This window comes from Orycteropus afer, unplaced genomic scaffold (assembly GCF_000298275.1).
Source record: "Orycteropus afer afer isolate SDZICR_OR568_19922 unplaced genomic scaffold, OryAfe1.0 scaffold00098, whole genome shotgun sequence".
Lineage (NCBI taxonomy): Eukaryota > Metazoa > Chordata > Mammalia > Tubulidentata > Orycteropodidae > Orycteropus > Orycteropus afer.
The window spans coordinates 6,877,068-6,901,043 of NW_006921685.1; the positions used below are offsets into that span (position 1 = coordinate 6,877,068).

The window sequence follows — 23,976 nt, forward strand, 5'->3', positions numbered from 1 at the left end:
CCTTCGTGTATGTCCAGAGCTTTAGCAGTCTCTTCAGTCAACTCAACCACTATGTTCTGCTCCCTTACTTCCTGTAGGTGAAAGGCTCTCTTGGGGCCCCTCTGAAGTTTTGCAGGAAAATTTTGCAGCTTCTTCTCCACCCTTGGCCTCTGGTTCCCTGTAATGAACACATGTTACCAAAAGATGGCAGTGTACTTTGCAGCCACTGAGATTGTTCTTCTTTGTCGCCTGTGTCTGGGAGAAGTAATACGGTTTTTTACGTGTGTGTTGAGAATGTGAACAGCAGATTTCATAACAAAAACAAGAGTACCCACAAAATTCTGGGAAGCTTAAAAAAGTTTTGGGGAAAAAGAAGTCATATTTGCAAATGGTTTATAATGACAGTGGCTCCCCACCTCTTAGAAATGATTAGAATAGGAATTAGAAGTCTGAAACATGTATACGATGTATAGTTTTAGATGTCAAGACTGATTATTGTATTCTGTGTAGCTCCCGGAAAAAAAACAAAAAACAAAAAAAAACCTGTGAAAATGCTGGTTTTTTGCTTACCATCTGATCGAAGACCAGCCAAGTAGCTGGGACAGCCTGGTTTTGAGCTCTGAGTCTTGAGATTAACACCTCTTAGTCCTCAGATAAAAGTCTTTATGCACCCTGTAAATATAATTTCTATGGCAGCAGTGGTTAATGATAATAAAACTCTTCACTTCCTAGTGTTTGTCCACTCCCCTGTGTGCGTCACTTTGGTGTGTGTGCTGGCATGTGTGTAAAGAATTGTTTAAACATTTGCTATGCACAGGAAAGTCATTGTAAAGTGAGAGATTATGAGGTTTGCTGGATGTTGTAATCAGATCAAGCTAGTGAAGATAAAGTGGAATGAGTTTATATATGAGGTTCACTAACAAACGTTAAGCTGTATGCATGGAAAGAACCAGTGGTGTCAAACTCTGTGATGGGCAGGCTTCCTAGGGTGCCATTCCCCTGGTGCCCTTTTGGAAGTAGTCTCAAAGCCCCCACTATTAACTTGATCCATGTGCAGCTTACTTAAACAGAGATGCAGGGAGTGGAGGAGAGCGGACTGGCTCTTTGATAAAGACTGCATGTGCCAGAGTGGATCCTCTCCACACCGGCTAGTGTGCCAAGGTTGGAAGTCTGTTTTCCGTTTCCCTCGGGACTGAATGCTGCAGTTTCTGTGACCTTAAATCTCGAAATATAGCTGCAATCTTGGGGTATGAAGAGAATGTGTGGCTCCACCTTAAGCAGCAGGCTTTTTGCTAGTGCATCCTTTGGCAAAAGCTTTGGGTTAGGAGAATTGTGCTGTATAATGTTATAACCCTGAAACCAGATGCTGTTACTATAGAGACAAGTGAAATGTACTGTGGGAGGTATAAAAGGGGGAGGGATTGTAGAAGGGAGGTAGGAGGGCAATTGAGGCTAATCTAAAGGCTAGCACACCCAAAGACCTTCAACCTTTAGCAGCACTGTGATGGGGACAGGCTTGCATTCTGAAACTTGTGTGCTGGCGGACTGCCACTTGCTGACTGGCTGAGTGGCAGCTGCTCGCACTGTGTGGACTAGCTGGTGAGCACGTTGGCAGTTGGCAAGGGCTCTGGGGGTGGGAACTCAGAAGGGTGGAATGTAGATGGGTGCCCAAGGCCCAATGGCTGACAGTTTGCACAAATGTTTCTCGTGCCGGGCTTAAGTCACCCTTACAAGCCTGCTCAGTGATTAGGACTGGCTGATAAAAGCCTGCCCGTTTGGCAGTAGATTGGACATGTGTTACAGTTAAATCATTTTATTGTCCCAAAATAATGGAGAATAAGAAAAACCGCACTTTGGGTGTGGACCTCTGTAGAAGGAGTAGAACTTTTACCATTAGAGGCCCTATTGAAGGAAGTCAGTATTGGCCCAGTGTGTGTTTTATAGGAACTGCTATGACCCTTAGCCCTGTGATGTGGGGGAATGGGGGAGGAGCTTCCAAGTCCATTCTGAACTTTGCCTCTAGCTGGTGATGTGAGCAACCCAGGGAGCTGTTTAGAAGCATGTCCTGCCCCTCATGCAGGTCACATGAGAGGAACATTTGAAGAGAATGGGCTTTGGGGACTGATTAAGGACTAGATGAGTTAATTTCTTCCTGTTGAGGGAGGGGAGAACTGTTTGGGTCAGAGGGTCATTTGAAAAGATATTTTCTGCCTTACTAATAATAGCAAGCAACTGCCGGGAGAATTTTAGGGGGGAGGGGAAACACCAACCCAAATAATTGACAGTTGTGGTGTGAAAATGGAAAAAGTCATAGAATCTCTGTACATTGTGTAGAGACCCATGTGTGCCAGACTGGACTTGCTCTTGAGGGTGAGTGAGAGTTGCTTGAGCGAGGGCCACAGTGTCTGTGCAGGTTTCATATTTTCACTTTGCAACACTCATTCCTTTTCTCTTCCTTCAGGGAAGAAGCTACTTTCAGATGCTCTGCATTGTCCCTCAGAAAGAACCAAATTTCTAATTACTTGCTATGTGTAGTTTTGGAGGGAATGTGAAATATGTATCAAAGAGCCAAGGAATGCACCAATCACTGTTCTCACTCTCCAACTCAGACGGAACACGGTGACGGTGCTTCAGCAGGCTGGATCATTCCTGCAGCCTATGAAGAGGGCTCTGTGGCATAAAACTTCCTCTCTAGCTGTTACTGGTTTTCTTCCCCTTTAACTGTTGCATGAAATTTTGGAAAGGAATTAGGCATGAAGGCTAAATATTTTATTTAGAAAATATGTAAAAAAAAAAAAAGTCCAGAAGTCTTTAGGACTAAGTTGATTAATAATAGGGTACAGAAATGATGTTGTGTAGGAAATTGTGTTGAATTCTGTAGGCTGATAGGACTGAAAAGAGTTATTTCAGAGAAGAAATAGAAGCTAAACTATTCTTTGTCTTCCAAAGGGAGATAGCACTGTTAATGTACCTGCACTATTGCAGGACTTCAGGATTTTGTATTTCTGAGGTCTTTTAAGACAATTTCCCATTAAGCTGTCATCCTTATCTCTGTCTATGAATGCTATATTATGGATAGATCCTTACACTTTGGACTGACTCTCATGGGTTCCCAGGAGAGGTCTTTGAGAAAACATATATAATGACACTAGAATGTAACTTCCACAGTGGCAGGAACCTGGTCCATCTGGCTCATTGCTGTATTTCCAGTGCCTGGAAATGTATCTAGCACATAGATATTTATTTGAGTGAATGGAGGAGGGAAAGAAAAAGAAAGGAGAACTATTGAATGCCTTCTGTGTATACTGGGTGTGATGTGTGTCATGTGCTTTTGCTAAGGTCACCAATGGCCTCCATATTACCAAATCCAGTTCTTACTTCTGTTTTCATCTTTCTCAGCCTGTCAGTAGCAGTGCTCTCCTCTTCTCCTGATTGCCTCCACACTTCTCTTGCGTGGGTTTCCTCTTACTTCCTTGACTTCTCTGCTCTGCTTGTAAATGTTGGCATGCACCATTGCTTGGTCTTAGGTCCTCCATTCCTCTGCCTGCTCTTCTTGGATGATCTTATCTAGTAAGAGCTTCAGATACCAGCGTTTTCTATTATTCCCAAATGTTTTTCTCCAGACCTGACATCCTGAGTTCCAGACTTATATTTAGTCATGCACCTGACATCTCCTTTTTCATGTATAAGCATCTTATCCTTAGAGTGGTCAAAATAGAACTCTTGATTTCTTTCCTTCAATAGTTTCTAAGTTTCTCTTGTCCCTTGATTATCCATTTCTCACATAGCAGTCAGAGTGATCTTTTAAAAAGATGAAACAGTTCAAAACGCTCCCCATATTAAAACTTTCCAAAACCCGTTGCTGTTGAGTTGATTCCAACTCAATATAGTGACCTTATAAAAAACAAAAACAAAACAAAACAAAACACCAAACCCACTGCCATTGAGTCCATTCTGACTCATAGTGACCCCCATTGGGTTTCCAAGGAGATAAATCTTTACACAAGTAGATTGCCCAGTCTTGCTTCCATGGAGTGGCTGGTGGGTTTGAACCACCCACCTTCTGGTTAACAGTCAGATGCCCTAGTCACAGTACTACCAGAGCTCCTTAGTGACCTTATAGGACAGAGTATAACCACCCTACAGGTTTTTCCAAGGCTGTAATCTTTATAGAATCTTTTTCCAAAGGCCACATCTTTCTCCTGTGGAGTGGTTAGTGGGTTTGAACTACCAACCTTCTGGTTAGTGGCTGAGTGCTCAACCATTGTGCCACAAGGGCTCCTTTAAGACCCTTCAGTGACTCCCATAACAGAATAAAATTCCGACTCCTTACCATGGCCTTCACATCCCCAATTTTCTCCAGGATTGTGACCTACCGTTGACCCTCTGTCTCTCTGTCCTGTTTTTCCTGTTCATTGAACATGTTAAACTTATTCTTACCTTAAAGACTTTGCTCTTGCTATTCCCTTTGCTTGGAATGCTCTGTCCCCAGATCTTCACTTGGCCAGTTCCTTCTTATCATTCTTGGTTCTGCTCAAATGTCACCTTCCCAGAAGTTTCATCTGAGCCATCTTATATCAAGTAGCCCTTGCCCTGTTTTGCTAAAAAAAAAAAAAAAAAGCAACAACTTAATTCTATTTGAGATTACCTTGTTCATCTATTTGTTATTAGTTTATTAGGAATCTTGTCTGTTTTATTCATAGATATATCCTCCTCCCTTTGAACAGTGCCAGAGACATAGCAGATACTAAATAAACATCAATGAATATGATGTATCATTTAATCCTCATGGGAAGTAGGGTAACATTAAAGCCTTACAGAGGCTGGTAAAAGACTTGACCTATCAAGTCGTCAAGGCATTCTCTTTCTGCATTCTGAAAGGCTGACCCACATATTGTTTGCATTTAGATTTATATTTTTTCATGTGTGAATATAGAAGGAAACAAGTGTCTATCAGGATGAACTGTTGCATACAAGTCCCATATCTCTGAAAGAAGAAGTTCTGCAAATATGCATAGGTAAAGGTGATGGCATTGTTCTCCAGTAGTCGCGCAGGGTAAAGAAAGAAAGGAAGAAAGGGAAAAAAAAAAAAAACTTGGGTTTATTAAATGTGTCTGTGCTAGGCATTGTGCTGAGTACTTTCACATGCATTATCTAATACGAATCTCAAAGTAGTCCTGTGAGATTGATATTATTTGCCCTAACTTTATAGAAAAGGAGTCCCTGGGTGGCACAAATGGCTAAGTGCTTGGCTACTAGCTGAAAGGTTGGTGGTTCAAACCCACTCAACAGTGTCTTCAAAGGATCAGGCCTGGTGATCCCAAAAGGTCACAGTGATGATAACCCTATGGAGCACAGATCTACTCTGCAACACATAGGGTTGTCATAAGTCCGAACTTGTTTGATGGCAGCTGACAACACAACAAAAATAGAAAGGTCTCTTGGTGGTGCAAATGGTTTGTGCTCGACTAGTAACCTAAAGGGTGGTGGTTCAAACCCATGTAGCAGCACTGTGGAAAAAATCCTGATGGTCTGCTTCTGTAGAGACTAACGCCAAGAAAACCCTTTGGAGCAGTTCTACTTTGCAACACATTGGGTTGCCATGAGTCATAATCAACTGATGGAAACAGCTTTTAATTTTAAAAAATTGAGGCTTACAAAGTTAAATAATATGTACTTGGCTTCAGGTGACACAAGTACTAAGTGGTAGCACTAGACTTTTTCTTTTTTTGTGTCAAATCCAAGTGTGTCTATCACCAAATTCCGGACTTTTTCCACTAAGCTGGTTGCTGAGATGGATATGCTCCTGAAATAGAAAGGGAAAAAATAAGAAATCAGTGCATATCCACAGAGATTATAACAAAGATATGAAGCACAAGAATAAGTTGTACAGACAATGTGGAAGGCAGACCTGCAATATTTAATGCCTGAACATATAATTGGGTGAATAGAATACAGAGTGAACATTTGGTTCTCTGGCAGGGCTCATGTACGGTATGACATAGAGCAGCTGTCCCTGGAGAAAGTTCTTTGTTTCTAGACCGGCTCTATATAAGCAGCATTTGAGCAATTCAGGATTTTCCTTCTGCTTTCACTATAAATAGAGTTCATGGAATTCTGTATGTCAAAATTAAAGCCATGAAAAGGAGCCACAGTATGGAAATAAACCTTCACTCGTACTATAAACTAGAAACATGTTTGGCATCGGGAGGCCGTGTAAACGCTGTCACTACTTGGATGGATTCTTAGGTCTTATTTAGTATATGAAATTGCAGAGTAGATCCTATTATGTAAGGAGACAGGAGGACAGCATAATGTGGTTACAAAATAAAGAACTTTGTGCCCTTCAGGGAAGAGTTAATGGGGCAGATATACGTAGAGAGATAGATGATAAGAATGTGAAAAGGAATGAATGGGTGGCATGTATATGTGACTACTGCTGAAGCTGGGTTGCTGGATAATCCTCAGATGTCAGATTTCCGTAAGGCCAACATGTGACTCAAAGCTTGCCACTCAACATAGAATACTGGGCTGTGCTGGTATTAAGAGGCTGGCTGGAAGCTAGGCTCCCACTGTGCACTAGACTAACTCCCTGTCTCTCTCTGCATGTGGGTGGGTGTGCATGTGTGCGTGTGTGAGGGTATACGTTTTTATGCAGTGGGTGTTTCAAGAGCTAAGCACTGAAGCTGGATTTCCACAAACGATCATCATCACGAGCACTCCAGACACACCAAACTTCCTCTCTTGGTATTTTTTTTTTTTTGTTTCATCTGTGTTTTTTTTTTTTTTTGGCAAACCCCAAAGGGGAGCTCCCCCAACATTCAGCCTACAGTATTGGGAATATTTTCTCTCACATGTCCAATGTGGGTGCCCTCTCAAGGTTAAAACTGAAGCTATGTGGGACCGGCATATTTTCAAGCACCAGATGAGAGAAGCTGTGTGAAGGAGTAGCAGACACCAAAGGAAGAGTGACTGTGCCCTGTTAACATGAATAACAGCTTGCAGGTTAACCTGCCCAGAAGCTGGGCTACTTCTGGTGGCTCGCTCCAGGAGAAATCTGAGCATTCTTTTTTTCTTTTTTATTACTATAGGATGGAGGATGAAGCTGTCCTGGACAGAGGAGCTTCTTTCCTTAAGCATGTGTGTGATGAAGAAGAAGTAGAAGGTGAGCCTTATGGGTCTGGGAAAGTGCATAGTTATATACATGTGTTTCTGTGGATGCTGGTACTCATACATTTCATATATCTTGTATTTTAAAGTTAAATCTGAAGCCTGTCTATGGTGTTTCATTTAGTTCCACATTTGCTTCAACACAGAAAATATTTTTAAGAACTTTACTGGGCATCAGAATCTGAATCAGTGTGGTCCTGCCTGGTAAAAAAGGTGTCTCACTTTGAAGCAGGTGTCTATATTAGCTATAACTCTGTCAAAAATAAATACTTTGCCAGATAATATGAGGCACTTTCCAGTAACTAACTCAAGGAAGCTTCTAGCTTTATATTAAATGTATTTGCAGCACCTTCTCATATTCTTTCTTGTAGCTTGTAGGGTAGAGAAATGGATGTTACAGCAGGAGACTGTTTTCATTGTTGCAGGAAAAATAGGTCTAAACTGAGAATATTAAGAGTGGTTATCATGGATGAGTCTCACTTAGGAAAAGATGGACAAGCTCTTTTTACTTAAAAATCCTCTAGGACCTCCTTTATTAATATCCTTTAGTATCTATTAAGAACTTTACTGGGCATCAGAATCTGAATCAGTGTGGATGATTTAACATTTATAACAAATAAATGTTATATTCTAGCTAGTGCTGTTACGCTCTCAGTGTACCTTCCCTTCCCTCTCTCTCCCTTTTTTACTGTAAAAATGTATATAATAGAATATTTGCCAACTCAACACTTTTTGCGTGTACAATTCAGCAAGACCAATTACATCAATCATGTTGTGCAATTATCATCAATATCCACGGTCAAATTTGTCATCACCATGAGCAGAAGCTCACTGTTTGACTTACCAATAGTATAGGAATAATACTGTTTATTTGACATTGAGAATTCAGGGCTTACTTAATAATATTAAAGTAATTATGTGAATACATCACAGATATATAAGGTATTATTCATATTCATAATGAAATTTTAAGGCAGTGCTCATAAATAAAACTTGCAGGTGATCCAAGTGATAAATTCTGCTATTTAAAAGAATCTGAAAGGCAGTTCATATGTGTTTTGAGGCTCTAGTCTGACTGGTGTCATTTGGTAAGCATTTGCCTACTGAAAACTTGGACTAGAGAGGTGCGGTAGGGAAAAGGAGAGTGGGCATTGTGTGTTCTAGAGTGGTTCTTTAACTGAACTGAACACCAGGGCCCAAGCAGTGATGTTCTTGTGTCACCAGAATAGTTTGGATAGTATGGTTGTTATATTGTTTCTCAGGTTTCCTCTGCAGGTTTCTTAGGCCTATGTAGAGCTGGAAGTTTAGCCCCTCCCCCACTGCTCTCTCCTTTCCTCACCCTCTACCTCTCAGCTACCCACATTTTATGCTTTTAAGTCTTACTAATAAGAATCTGATGCCCAAGTTTTGTAGGAAAAAGGGAATTTAAAGTATTTTCCTTCATTTTTTTTATGGATTCCTTGTATTTTTACAACACGATTGGGAAAATGCAATGTTTCAGTGTTCATGAAAGCAAAATAGTGAAACTTTGTTCTAAGATTCTTGTAATCTGTGATGTTAAATCTCTATTGTGGTGAATCTGTACTGTCCCAGTGTCAAAAGGGGATAAGAGTATAAACAGCTATAGCATATGGATATAAAAAATAATGTAGGTGTGAGCAAATATCCTGCAATTAAGCTAGAAAATTCAGTGAGAAAACTTGGGACATTCTGGGAATGCAGTATGGTGTGTGTGTGTGTGTGTGTGTGTGCTTTCCTTGAGAATAATGTTCTAGCTAAGTTCACAGGAGATGTAAGTCACTTCCTGAGTTTATAAGGTCTCCAGAGATTGACAGCACCCTACTGCAATAGGATATTGTACATGGGTTTCTTAAGGCATTGACTAAGAAGTGTATTTCCTGAAGTATTTCCCTTGATTTTTAAGCAAAAATTAAGACAATGTAAGTGAATAAAACACAAATGTGTAGCCAGGTCTCTGTAAGAAGAAACAAAAATAAAACCAAAGGTGGTAGAAATGCCTGCAAAATTTAAGAAGTATGTTGGCTTTCTGGTGATTAAATTTGCCACATGGATTTTGTGTTCTTTCCTCCCACTCTGATAAGGCTCCTATTATGATTATTTTTTTATGTTTATTTGAGCCTGAGCTGACTACATTTCTTTCAAGGCATGTTTAGTTAGATGTCTGTTGCTAAATCCTGAGGTCCTATAAGATGGTTGCTTATGGTATCTTTTTGTGGAGAACTTCCAATATTATAGGCTGTTCTACATTAGAAGTCTTGAAACTACAATTAGGAACGATTCATGGCCCTTCCAAAGAGATTCTTCAGTTTGCTTACCTGGCTCTATCCAGTGGGGATACCAAACCAAGCCCACTGCCGTTGAGTCAGATCTGACTCATAGTGACCCCTCCTTGGATTTCCGAGGCAGTATCCCTATGGTAGTAGATTGCCCAACCTTCCTTCTGAGGAGTGGCTGGTGGGTTTGAACCACCAGCCTTCTGGTTAGCAGTCAAATGCCTTAGGCACTACGCCACCAGAGCTCCCTCCAGTGGGGATGGGAACACCTAAATTTTATAGCACCTCTTGGTGAAAGTGTAAAGAAGTTGCAATAGACATGAGTTTGATGGATGATGATCACTGTATTGTTTGAGAATGAAGAAACAGGTGACATGTTGAGTGGATATATTTTCCTCAAGGACATGACTCCATCTCATACCTTTAATTGCACAGAGAAGGGTGTATTTGAGAGAAAGCAAACTGTTCTCACATACCTGTGTTTCAGCAGTTGTGGTAGATGTAAATGCTCTAGTTTAAGGGTCAGAAATTCAAAGGGCAAGTAGTTATATCTCTTGCTTCTAGGAAGCTCTGGTGGCCTAGTGGCTAGGGCATTTGACTGCTAACAAGAAGGCTGGTGGTTCAAAACACCCAGCCACTCCCTCGAAGGAAGGTTGGGCAATCTACTTCTGCAGTGATACTGCCTTGGTAACCCAAGGAGGGTCACTGTGAGTTGGGTCCAACTCGACAGCAGTGAGTGTGTGTGTGTGTATGTTTCTGGGATAAACAAGGTTGAAGTATATTACAGCATTAACACTTCGAAATAGTAAATGTAAAAGAAAACTTAGTTTTTATTTTTTAAAAAATTACTCAAATAAGATGTGCTCCTGATAAGTGACTGTTAAGGTGCATAAAGTCCAGTAACTCTAGTTGCTTTCAAATGCTCATGCTCTTAAAATTCTTAGGTCCTCTATTTTGAGGTGGTTGGATTCAGCTTATCTTGAAGAAGGAACTAGGTGTCTCTCATAGTTTTTTCTAGTGCTGTAGTTCCGAGAAAGGAGGAGAATGAGACTTCAAACTCCACCTTTAGTTACCTCATTCAACCTTTCTGTGGGTGGCATGACACTTAATCTACAATCTAAAAACCCAATAGAAAATCATCAACTTCAACTCACTAAGAATAGAGTGAATCAGAAAAGGCATCATCTTCTGTTTAAATAATGCACTTATCTATGTGGTATCTATTTAAAGACTTAAACCTTGTTTTCTCATAATTTCCTTCATATGCATTTGTGTTAATAGTTTAAAGAGATCTTCTTGAAAAAGGAAACCTAAGTATTGGTTTTAATCTTTAAGATAAATAGAAACGTTTATATATGTTATTTCATTAGTTACCTTATACCAGGTGAGGCTTTGTAAAACTAGTCTTTATGGCATGGAGTAGTTACTGTGAATAAATGCATTGAAAAATCTCAGCATTTCTGATATCTATATTTGTTTCTGGACCAAAAAGCTCCAGCCCCTGTACATTTGCCAAATTGCTTCTGCAGTGACAAACTGATGTTACCAAAATGACCCGCAAACTTTGACCATGAGGAACATCTACTTGGTTTTCTCTTCACGCACACTTAGAGGAAATTGTCAGTTTTTTTTTGGGTGAATCAAAGTTAAGACAGGAAGAGTCTCAGGTAGCTTTTTCCAAACAGAAAGAAATCCTATGGATATTTCATCCTTAAAAATATCAGTCAGCCAGGATTTTGGATCTGCATGATATAAACAGATTACTTAATATTCTCATATTTTGCAATAGGGGAAAAGAGCAAACCCCACCTTATCCTTTGAGATAAGGCCTTGGCTCTGCAAAGCTAGGTAACTCCCCAGCAGGCCTTGGCAACTCTGACTTCATGAGGAGTGGCCTTTACTTAGAGTCAAGTCTAACTAGCAACTCAGGAAACATAAAGCACAGCAAGACAATATTGGCTGAAACATGTCTCCATTTCGGATGCTCTCTTAGAGCTGTTATGATATATTGTGGTGGTTTTCCGCTTCCATTCAAAACTGAGTCCAATAGGAAGTGTGCGTTCATCTGTCAAATGCAAGAATAATTCTACAAGTGGACATTAAGAGAGAGAATATTGTTGAAAATGCATGGAATTTACAGAATTGTCTTTATGAAAATGAAAGTGAACAAATAGGACAGTGTTTGAAACAGTAGTTATTCACTATTTGTTAACCGAAAGAATCAATCACTAAATCATAGCATAAACTAAAAATGAGGCACATAATATATAGAATTACTTTTTATAATGCTCTTAAATCTTTGAACTTCTAGTTAGAAATTTGGTTCTATCGGTAGTCTTAGTCAAATAAGATGTTGTCGTCTCTATCTTATTCTTGGCATTACTATTATTTGATTTTGCAAAGATCATTGACATACTTGTATCATTCATATTCTTATATATGTTAGAAAAAGAAACTCCTAAAACTTGTCTTTCCTATCTTCTTTCCTTCTCCTCCATCTTTTGAAGAGAGTTGAAAATGATGACTTTTGTCTTTTTATAAGTCAAAATCTTAACGTTTCACAGACATGAAATCATAATGACTTAAACCTATTTTTCACTAGAGGATATTATGATGATCTATTCATGTGTATTGGAAGAGGTAGTATTGCTGAGAAAGGGGAGGGGGCTGGTAGACATTTGTTAATAATTACAGTGGTCAAAATGTAATTGCCGAGGAGTGAATGTAACCCTATCAGATGGGAAGGGAGGAGGGGCTGAATCGGGCTGGGGCTATTCTGAGCACTGGATGTAAGTGTCTGGTTGCACTTTGCTGACCTCTTCTCTGCTGTTCACTCATATTGCTCAGAAACAGTAAGTACAGAGGAAGCACTTGGACCAAATACTGCTGAACTAAAAGGCTTCTTAAAACAAACAATGTACCTACACATTGGAAAGCTTTAAAGAAATGCCATGAGGTGTTTAAAGGTTGATGCCTAAATAGCAGCTTAGGTTTCCCAAATTAGGTTGAGCCTATATAGGTTTTTCCCAACTTCCTGCTTCTTTTTTCTCATGGCCTCAGCTGAAAGCTTGCCAGAGGTCCTAAAGCATGCAGGGTATAGCACTGTAGCTGCCTGACACCTCTGTCATTGAAATTAAACATTATTTACATACAGATTTCTTTAGCTTCAAAGAAATCTGAGAATTCATGGGCTTTTGAAGCTGGAATTAGATACCTACCCTGAAGTTTTCCAGTTGTAGAGAATTCCTTGGAAATAAAGTATGGGCATAAGGGCCACTGAAAGCCACTTCTAGTTCTAAGTGTGTAAGTGTCTAAGTGTCTACATTCTTTTAAAAATTGAACTTGGTACTTGGGTTGTATTTTGCAAGGATCCAGAAATTCTCAAATAATACACTTGCAGAAGTTTTGGCTTTAGATTGAGTCTCTTTTTTAGAAATTTTTTTTGTCTGGTCACATTTGTGAGACATATTTGATATTTTGGGGAGTTGCTATCATTTGTTTTATTCATGTGTTAAGGCAGAGTGGCTAAGAGTCAATTTGAGAATAAAAGTTCAGAACTTGCTCTAGCACTGAATCATTGTGTAAGTGAAGAAAACAATGCATATTTTAGATTTTGAGTTTCTCAGTCTAGAAAAGGAGAATGACTGAACATGCCATTCACCATAACTGTTTTGATAATTGGCAAAAGCAAATATCACTGCTGCACCTGGCATTGGGAATAGGAGTGCTCTTATACTATATCACTCTCAGTTCTTTTTCTTTCTGATTGATACATCCTCACCAATAATTTTCAGTGGTGTTCTGGTTACCTAGTACTGCTTTGACAGGAAATATACCAAAATGAGATGGCCTCATCAAACAGGAGTTTATTCTACAGTTTGGGAGGCTGGAAGTCCGAGTTCAAAGTGCCAGCCTCTAGTGGTTGGGTGAAAGCCACTCAGCCTTGGGATTCAGCTCTGCCTCTTGTTCCTGGCCCACTGAAGCTAGAGGCATCTCTTCACTCAGGCAGCTACTGGCTGCTGAGGCTGACAAGCTCAAGGTCGACAAATAAAATGGCACAGTCCTGATGTTACCAAACCAAATGGCAGGCCATTGTTTCAAGTCCATTGTAAGTCCCAAGGTGGGCAGAGCATGGCAGGCTGCTGAACAAATGATACAGGTACGTGCAGGGTCCAAGCGTGCCATAAGCTAGAGACTATCGCCAAGGCTTCGCCTTATATACAGGGAGCAAGACCACATCCCAAAGGCAGCTACTCAGCTGCTTGTGGTAGATCCCACTGTGGAGTTTATTGCCAGTCTCATCATGGGGAATAACTACCACCAGCTGCCCAGCCACTCAGCCAGGCCCAGCCAAGTTGACACACAAATTTAACTATCACAAATGGTTATTATTATCTCCCAAATTCTAACTGGCCTAAGTGTTTTTTTATTTGCTTAATTCATTTCTATCAACAGCTATCCTTTCCCTTCCTAAACATGCTTACCTAAGTAGTGACACTAGAACGATCAAGTGATAATATCTTTTTCTCTTTGGACTCTTTGGACTTACTCTGTTTCTCTTCAAGCTCTGAATGTGAGACCTAGTTTTTATAGTTAGACTGCTCTGATGCACATTGCCCCTAATTTATTAAATTGTCTCTTTTTCCAAGAAGAGGAATAGTAACTCTAATTGTATACAGGGTGAAATACAGTGCTTGTCCATTGTCTAATAAAACCTGTAAAATCGCTTTTTATGGAAAACAGATTCATGTTTATAGTGTTTTTCTACCAATGAGGATGATTCAAGAGTCTATTTTATATGTATCTATCAATATATCAATATATCTATATCTATACCTATACCTATATCTACTTTCCTACCTACCTACCTATCTGTCTGTCTGTCTATCCACCCCCACTGCCCGTTGAATCAATTCCAGCTCATAGTGACCTCCATTGGGGTTCCAAGGCTATAAATCTTAATGGAAGTAGATCACCTCATCTTCCTCCTGTGGAGCAGCTGGTGGGTTTGAGCCACCGACCTTCTGGTTAGCAGACAAATGCCTTACCCACTATGTCACCATATCAAAAAAGACCAAAACCAAACTTACTGCCATCGAGTTGGATCCGACTCATAGCTACCCCTCCTTGGGTTTCCAAGGCGATATTGCTACGGAAGTAGATTGCCCAACCTTCCTTCCAAGGAGTGGCTGGTGGGTTTGAACTGCTAGCCTTCTCATTAGCAGTCAAATGCCTTAGGCACTACCCACCAGAGCTACCATGCCACCATACATACATACATATATGCACACACATACACACACACATAAACACAAGCCTTTTTACCGTCCTCTGAATCATAGTTGTTAGGCACTGTCCGGTCAGTTCTACTCATCGTGACCTTGTGTACAACAGAACAAAACAATATTCAGTCCTGTGCCATCCTTACAGTTGTTGCTATGTATGCTTGAGCCCATTGTTGCAACCATGTGTCAATCCATCTCATTGAGAGTCTTCCTCTTTTTCACTGACCCTCTTCTTTACCAAGCATGATGTCCTTCTCCAGGGATTGGTCCTTCCTAATGACATGACCAAAGCACAAGAGGTGAAGTGTTACTATCCTTGCTTTTAAGGAGTATCTTCTCTATACTTCCAAGACAGATTTGTTTATTCTTCTGGCAGTCCATGGTATATATTCAGTATTCTTCACCAATAATATATAATTCAAATGTATCCACTCTGCTTTGGTCTTCCTTATTCATTGTCCAGCTTTCACATGCATATGAGGTGATTAAAAATACCATGGCTTAGGTCAGGTATACCTTCGTCTTTAAAGTGATATCTTTGCTGTCTGACACTTTAAAGAGCAGTGTAGCTGCCTTTTTATAAGTGACTATTGCCTGTTAAAGGGGCCCTGGTTGCACAGTGGTTGAACCCACCAGCCATTCTGTGGGAGAAAGATGTGGCAGTTTACTTCTGTAAAGATTTATCACCTTAAGAGATCCTATGGGGCACTTGTACTCTGTCCTGTAGGGTTGCTATGAGTAGAAGTCAACTTGGTAACAGTGGATCTGATTGTTTGGTTTTGGATTGGCCGTTATGGAGTCCTTGTGTGGTACCAATGGTTGATTTGCTCGGCTGCTAATGGACACAGGTTGGAGATTCCAGACCACCTGTTGGTGCCTGAGATGAAAGGCCTGGTGATCTATTTCTGAATAATCTGCCATTACAAAGTCCTATGAAGCACAGTTCCACTGTGGCACATATGGGCCTGCTCTAAGTTGGGATTGACTTGATGGCAATTGTTTTTTCCATGTGGATTGTTAGGCAGTTTAGGTGCAAATTAAATGAAACTATGCAACCACCAAAAAAAAAAAAAAAAAACCAAACTCACTGCTATCGAGTCGGATCCGACCCCTAGTGAGAAATAATACTGGATGTTCTTCCCTGAGCTAAATATTTTCTTATTATCACAAGGTTCAGAATGGTGGAATTGAGAATTGGGATTAATGAGGGTGAGTAGAGTAAGAATGGAGTAAAGAGCTGTTGAAGCTCTCTTTTTGCTGTGATGAGCTTGTTGGTGAGGTTTTAATTTATTTTGTGTTGTTTTACTTTTTGGCTGATGGCATATAGGGGACTGAGGGAGGGCCTGTGAAAGTGGGTCACAGGAGGTTCCAAACATTGTACTCCTGAGTCTATTGATTGCCAGGTGAGATGAGAGGTGAGGGAAGGGAGAGCGATGAGTGTCATTCTTTGAATCAGCTGTATTGGTGACTCACACATTTCTTTTCTCTGAATAGCTGAGAATATTTTAAAGCTGGATAATCCTCTTTACTTTTCCTTAGATTCAGAATTAAAAAATCAGCTATCTGAAGTGCTGTGTCCAGTGTGTTCACCTTTCTTTGTACTTTGTTGACTTTCAAAGAACAAACTCTACTTAAACTTCTTGAGTGATTATTTTACTATTTTTAGGTTACAATGCTCAATAACTTTTACCAAGGCAAAATTTCTGGAAATAAAGATAGGGTTTAAGTTTTAATCATGTTGGCCAATCCATCAGTTTTAGAAGGCCAGAATTGCATATTTATAGATTGGTTAAATCACTACCCATCCCCTGAATTGATTATTAAATTTTCAACAAGTAATTCTATCCCTACTGAAAAATAAAGAAAATGTCTTGGATGTCGAATGAAAGCTCATAATTGAATCCAATGGATGCATGCTTTTGGCAAATTATATCAACATCTGATTGTTCAGACTGCTGTTCACTTTGATTCAGTCTGTGCTGTGGTTAGAGAACATAGTGGTGAACCAGGAATCTCAGGACCTGTTTCTATTTCTGGCTCTGCCACTGTCTTTTTGGATGACACAAGACAGGTCATCATTCTCTGTCAATTATGTTTCTTTCACATGAAATGCAGTTAATGATACTATCTTCTTATCCACATACTAAAGATGCTCTGAGGATTCTTGCATAATACCTGAAAAATATTTTCATGTTTTCAGTAAACCCTTGACAAATTACTAAATGTCTTAATCTTTGCTTCTTATATAGAGAAACAGAATTTTCCCCTCCCCATCTCCTTTTTGGGTACAAATATGGATCTCTTCCAGTCAGTTGGACAGGTAGCTGTCTTCCTAATTTCTTGGCATAGATGAGTGAGTACCTTCAGTGCAGCATCCATTTGTTGAAAGAGTTTTGCTGAGTCTAAGAGAGTAATTTGAAATTCCAAGGATGAACACTATGTTGTTGTTAGGTGCTGTCAAGTCTGCTCCAACTCATAGTGACCCTATGTATGAACAAAACACTGCCCAGTCTTGTGCCAGCCTTACAACCCTTGCTATAACTGAGCCCATTGTTGTAGCCACTGTATCAGTCTATCTCATTGAGGGCCTTTCAATTTTTCGGTGATCCTCTGCTTTATCAAGCATGATACCCTTTCTTCAGGGAATGGTCCCTTCTGATAACATGACCAAAGTAGGTGAGATGGAGTCTGGCCATTTTCGCTTCCAAGGAGCATTCCTGCTGCAGTTCTTACAGGACAGATTTGTTAGTTCTTCTGGCAGTCCGTGGTGCTTTCAGTATTCTTCCCCAACACTGCAACTCAAAGCATCAACTCTTCTTTGGTCTTCCTTATTCATTGTCCAGCTTTCACATGCATATGAGGAGACTGAAAATACCATGGCTTGGATTAGGTGTACCTTAGTCTTCAAAGAGACATCTTTGCTTTTCAGCTCTTTGAAGAGATCTTTTGCAGCAGATTTGCCCAGTGCAATACATTGTCTGATGTCTTGACTGCTGCTTCCATTGGTGTTTATTGTGGAACCAAGTAATAAAATCTTTGACAACTACAATCTTTTCTCCATGTATTGTGATGCTGTTTATTGGTCCAGTTGTGAGGATTTTCGTTTTCTTTATGTTGAGATGTAATCCATACTGCAGACTGTAGGGTTTTATTTTCATTAGTAAGTGCTTCAAGGCATCTTCACTTTTAGCAAGCAAAGTTGTGTCGTCTGCATATTGCATGCTGTTAATGAGTCTTCCTCCAATCCTGATTCCATGCTCTTCTAGTCCAGCTTCTTGGATTATTTGTTCAGCATACAGATTGAATAACTATAGTGAAAGGATACAACCCTGACACACTCCCTTCTTGATTTTAAACCGTGCAGTGTCACCTTGTTCTGTTTGAACAACAGCCTCCTGGTTTATGTACAAGTTCTTCATGAGCACAATTAAGTGTTCTGAAATCCCCGTTCTTTTCAATGTTATCCATAATTTCTTATGATCTACACAATCAAATGGTTTTGCATAGTCAGTAAAACACAAGTAAACATCTTTCTGGTGTTCTTTGCTTTGAGCCAAGATCCATCTGACATCAGCAATGATATCCCTTGTTCCGCGTCCTCTTCAGAATTCAGCTTGCATTTCTGGAAGTTCTCTGTCAATATATTGCTGCAACCGTTTTTGAATTATTTTCAGCAAGATTTTACTTGTGTGTGATATTAATGACATTGTTTGATAATTTCCACATTCTGTGGGATCACCTTTCTTTGGAATGAGTACAAATATGGATCTCTTCCAGTCAGTTGGACAGGTAGCTGTCTTCCTAATTTCTTGGCATAGATGAGTGAGAACTTTCAGTGCAGCATCCATTTGTTGAAACATATAAATGGGTATTTTGTCAGTTCCTGGAGCCTTGTTCTTTGCCAATTCCTTCAGAGCAGCTTTGACTTTTTCCTTTAGTACCATTGGTTCTTGATCATCGACCAGTTCTTTTTGGTACAGTGACTCTCTGCATTCCTTCCATCTTCTAATGTTTCCTGCATCATTCAATATTTTTCCCATAGGATCTGTGAGTATTGCAACTTGAGGCTTGAATTCTTTTTTCAGTTATTTCAGCTTGAGAAATGCCAAGCATTTTGGAAAGCCAAATTCCCTTTTGGTTTTTCTAACTCCAGGTGTTTGCATATTTCATTATAATAATTGACATTGTCTTCTCGAGCTCCTCTTTGAAATTTTCTGTTCAGCTCGTTTTATCCTGACTTTTCTTCAATTGCTTTAGCTACTCTTTGTTAAAGGGAAAGTTTCAAAGTCACTTCTGGTATCCATTTTGGTCTTTTCTTCCTTTCCTGTCTTTTTAATGACCTTTTGCTTTCTTCATGGATGATGTTCTTGATGTCATTCCATAATTCCTCTGGTTTTCGGTCCTTGATGTTTAATTCATCAAATCTGTTCTGTAGGTGGTGTCTAAATTCAGGAGGGATACATTCAAGGTCATATTTTGGCTCTCATGGACTTGTTTTAATTGTTTTCAGCTTTAACTTGAACTTGCATATGAGCAGTTGTCTGTTCCACAGTCAGCTTCTGGCTTTGTTTTGTCTGAAGATATTGAGCTTCTCTATCACCTTGGTGCACAGATGTCATCGATCATATTCTTGTGTACTCCATCTGCAAAAGCCCACATATATAGCTGCAGTTCATATGGTTGAAAAAAAGTATTTACAATGAATAAGTCATTGATCTAGCAAATTTCTATCATGCATTCTCCAGCATTATTTCTATCACCAAGGCCATATTTTCCAACTACGGTGATTCTTCTTTGTTTCCAACTTTTGCATTCCAATCACTAGTGATAATCAACACATCTTAATTCCATGTTTGGTTAATTTCAGACTGCAGAAGTTGGTAAAAATCTTCAATTTCCTCATCTTCGGCTTTGGTGGTTGGTATGTAAATTTGAATAATAGTAATATTAACTTATCCTCCTTGTACGAGTGTGAACATTATCCTATTACTGACAGTTGTATTTCAGGATAGATCTTGAAACATTCTTTGTGATGATGAATGCCATGCCATTCTTCTTCAATTTGTCATGCCTGGCATAGCAGATCATATGGATGTCTAATTGATGCTGGCCCAAACCAGTCCATTTCAGGTCACTAATGCCTAGGATATCAATCTTTATGCATTCCATTTCATTTTTGACAACTTCCAATTTTCCTAGATTCATACTTCATACATTCCATGTTCTGACTATTAATGTATGTTTGCAGCTATTTCTTCTCATTCTGAATCGTGGCACATCAGTAAATAGAGCTCCTGAAAGCTTTACTCCACCCACATCACTAAGGTTGGCTCTACTCTGAGGAGACAGCTCTTCCCCAGTTGGATTTTGAGTACCTTCTGACCGTAGGATTTCATCTTCCAGCACTATATCGGACAGTATTTCGGATACTGCTGTTCATAAGGTTTTCACTGGCCAATTCTCTGAGAAGTGGATGGCCCCTTCCTTCTCCTGAGTGTGTTTCAATATGGAAGCTTCACTGGAATATGTCTATTATGGGTAACCCTGCTGGCATTTGAAATACTGGTGGCATAGCCTGTAGCCTCAAAGCAACATGTAAGACACCACAGTATGACAAATGATGGGATGAACACAAAGCTCAAGACATTATCTCCCTTGGATATATTTCCTGCATGTAATTGGTCTTTATGGTTAACACTCTCTAGCCAGTAGTTGCTGTGACGCAGAACACTTTCAGACTAAAGGTAATACCAGTATCTGGTAATCAACAAATTAATAGATTAGTACCTATGTTAAAGGGAGCTCTGCTGGCATAGTGCCTAAGGCACTTGACTGCTAACCAGAAGGCTGGTGGTTCAAACCCACTGACCACTCCTCAGAAGGATGGTTGGGCAATCTACTTCTGTAATGATATTGCCTTGGAAACTTAAGGAAGGGTCGCTATGAGTCGAATCCAACTCGATGGCAGTGAGTTTGGTTTTTTTTTTTTTTTTGACCTGTGTTAAAAACCAAGCTAAACTTGTTTAATTGAGTTTGACTTTTGGTGACCTCATGTGTTTCATATTAGAACTGTACTCCATAGGGTTTTTAGTGGCTGTAACTTAAAGACATAGATTGCCAGATTTTTCTCTCATGGTACCTCTGGTTGGGTTTGAACTGCCAAGCTTTCAATTAGTAGCAAAGCACTTAACCATGTACCGCCCAGGAGCCTAGTACCTATGTTAATGTTTATGTTCTTGATTTTGATGTAACTGATGAACTTATAAACTCAATGCCATTGGGTCAGATCTGACTTATAGAGACCCCTCCTTGGGTTTGAATTGCCAGCCTCTGGTTAGCAGTCAAATGTTTTAGGCACTACACCAAGAGAGGACACTGCTTTTCTTTTTTCTTTAAGCTTATCAAACTGATAAGAACAACTGCAGATAACAAGCTTTAGTAAGTTATTCTTCTAGAATCATATGTATCTTTTAATTTACTAACATTACAATTGGGGATACAATTAATGTTCAGTCAAATAAATCAACAAGTTTAGTGATATGATCAATGAGAAAGTGTATCATGTATATGGGTGAGTTTACATAAGAAAACGGGGAATATATCTCCCATGAGATGATATTAAGTTCAGAGGTGAAGGATGAACAGAAATTAGCTAGATGGTGAATGAAGGGACACATCCCAGGCAGGGCCTGATTAGGCCTGGAGGTGAGAAAGAGTTAGCCCATTAGACAAATAGAAATAAAGCCAATGTGGCTTGAAAATAGGAACTGGAAGAGAATGGTCTGTGGTAGATAGGGCCCAGATAATTAGTTTATGGCCCTTTGTGCCACGCTAAAGATTAAGGGGGAGGGGCATTGGTGGTTCAGTGGTAGAATTCTCACCTTCTACCACTAGAGAGACCTGGGTTCATTTGATTCCTGGCCAGGGTTTGATTCCTGGCCAGTGTACCTTATGTGTTGCCAATGCGTGTCTGTCACTAGAGGTTTGTGTGTTATTGTGATGCTGAACAGGTTTTATCAGGGTTTCTAAACTTAGAGTAGGAAGAAAGGCCTAGTAATGTCCTTCTGAAGATCAGTCAGTAAAAGCCCTGTGGATCACAACAGTTGGATCCACAACCAATCGTGCGAGTGCTGAAGGAGCTGGCAACATTTCATAGCATTGTGTATGGGCTCATTGCCATGAAACAGGGGCTGACTGAATGGGAGCTAACAAAAAAGATTAAGGACTTTATCAAGTGTGCACTGAGGAGCTAATGAAGAAGGATTTTAAACAGGGAAGTGATGAGACAAAATGTGCGTTTTTTGAAAAAGCACTCAGTTGCTAACCTAAAAGTTGATGGTTCTAACTCACCAGCTGCTCCACGGGAGACAGATGTAGTAGTCTGCTCCATAAAGATCGCAGCCCTGGAAACCCTATGGGGGAGTTCTGCTTTGTCCTGTAGCGTCACTGTCAGTCAGAATTGACTCAATGGCAAAGAGTTTGGGTACTTTACCTGTCTGGAGGTAAAAAGAAATGACGGGGACATAGATATAAATTTTGTGGTCCTAGGCATATAGCATCGGAAGGAAGATAGGGCAATCTACTTCTGTAGTGATACTGCCTTGGAAACCCAAGGAGGGTTCGCTATGAGTCGGGTCTGACTCGATGGCACATAACAACAACAACAACTATCCTAAAGGTTGGCAGTTTGAACCCATCTAGTGGCACTGTGTAAAAAAGTCTCTGTGATCTGCATCTAGTGCAGTTCTACTCAGTAACACATGGGGTGTCTGTGAGTTGGAATTGACTTGGTGACAGCAAGGTTTTTTTTTCCCCCTATTGCCATTGAGTTAATTTTGACTCATAGTGACCCTGTAGGACAGAGTAGAACTGCCTCATGGAGTTTCCAAGGCTGTAAATCTTTACAGAAGCAGCCTGCTACATCTTTCTCCCCTGGAATAGCTGGTGGGTTTGAACCACTGACTTTTCAGTTAGCAGCTGAGTGCTTAACAACTGCACTACCAGGGTTTTTTTTTTGGGTAGAGTGAGTTTAGACATATAGTTAGCACTTAAAGCCATCAGGATGGATGACATTGCCCAAGGCAAGAGAATATAGTGAGAATATAGTACTGGGATCTGCAAGTGCCAACATTTAATGGATAGATGATAAGGATCCATCATAGAAGAGGAAAACCAGGAAGAGGGAGGGGTAGAGACTCTGAAGGCAAAAGAAGAGTGCATTCAATAAGAGTGAGTCATCAATAGTCCTGAATGCTGCTTGAAAGTTATGTAAAATGTAGATTGAAATGTAGCCACTGGATTTGGCAGAAAGAAAGTGATTGATGGCTTTTATTAGCAGTTTGGTTGACCTAGTTAGGTGGGAGTTAAATTTCACTAGGTTGAAGAGTGCAAAAAGAGAAAACCATCATCATGAGAAGTGGGGGTGATGGCAGAAAACTTTAGCCTTCCTCATTGTGTGTTCCACAACCATAACCAATTAAAATATTTAGGATTGTTTCAGAACTTTTGGAGCTAGAAAGGATCTTAGAGAAAAAGCCTAGTGTTCTTACCTTACAGGTGGATAGGTGTGTCATGGAGAGGGTAAAGTAATTTACTTGAGGTAACACTGGTAGTGATTGGAATAACTAGAACAGGGACCAGGTTTCCTGAATTTCCCAGGGCAGTGCTCATTCTAACAATGTGTTCTTGAGGTCTCTGTCCTTTGGGAATGAATAGGAATTTAGAAAGGGGAATGGAAAAGGACTAGAAGGAGTACCAGGAATAGGACCTAGGAAGACTTGAAAGGGGGACAATGAAGTGATTAGAAGAGCTTATGGGAAATCGAGAGAGAAGGAGAACACAAGTCTGGTTGATGTCACTGTTTGACTGGTGGTCAGTGGGAGGACAGATGTCACAGCAGGATCGCCTTCATACTCTAGGATAGCATATGGAACTAAGAGTTGGGGATTTAAAGTTGTCACTCTGTGATTACAAGAGAGAAAAAATTTCAGAGTTTTTTTTTTTAACTTTTCATTGTGATTTGGGTGAAATTTTACAAAGGAGATGCTTTTTACATTCAACAATTCATACACATTTTGTTTTGTGGCACTGATTACATTCCCTGCCCGGTAACTGCTCTTCTCCCATTTCCTCCCAGTATTGTTCTTATCGGGAGCTCTGGTAGCATAGTGGCTAAAGCACTTGACTGCTAACCAGAAGGCTGGCGGTTCAAACCCACCAGCCACTCCTCGGAAGGAAGGTTGGGCAAT

The 23,976-nt window shown here is 40.0% G+C and overlaps 1 protein-coding gene across 1 annotated transcript in view; it reads left to right on the forward strand.

Moving 5' to 3' along the window:
• The first annotated feature begins 7,071 nt into the window (after positions 1 to 7,071).
• SLC4A4 (solute carrier family 4 member 4) overlaps positions 7,072 to 23,976 on the forward strand; it is a 508,661-nt gene continuing 491,756 nt past the window's right edge. The window contains exon 1 of the mRNA XM_007942789.2: positions 7,072 to 7,144. Coding sequence (XP_007940980.1) covers positions 7,072 to 7,144 — 73 coding nt within the window. The remainder of the gene's footprint in view (positions 7,145 to 23,976) is intronic.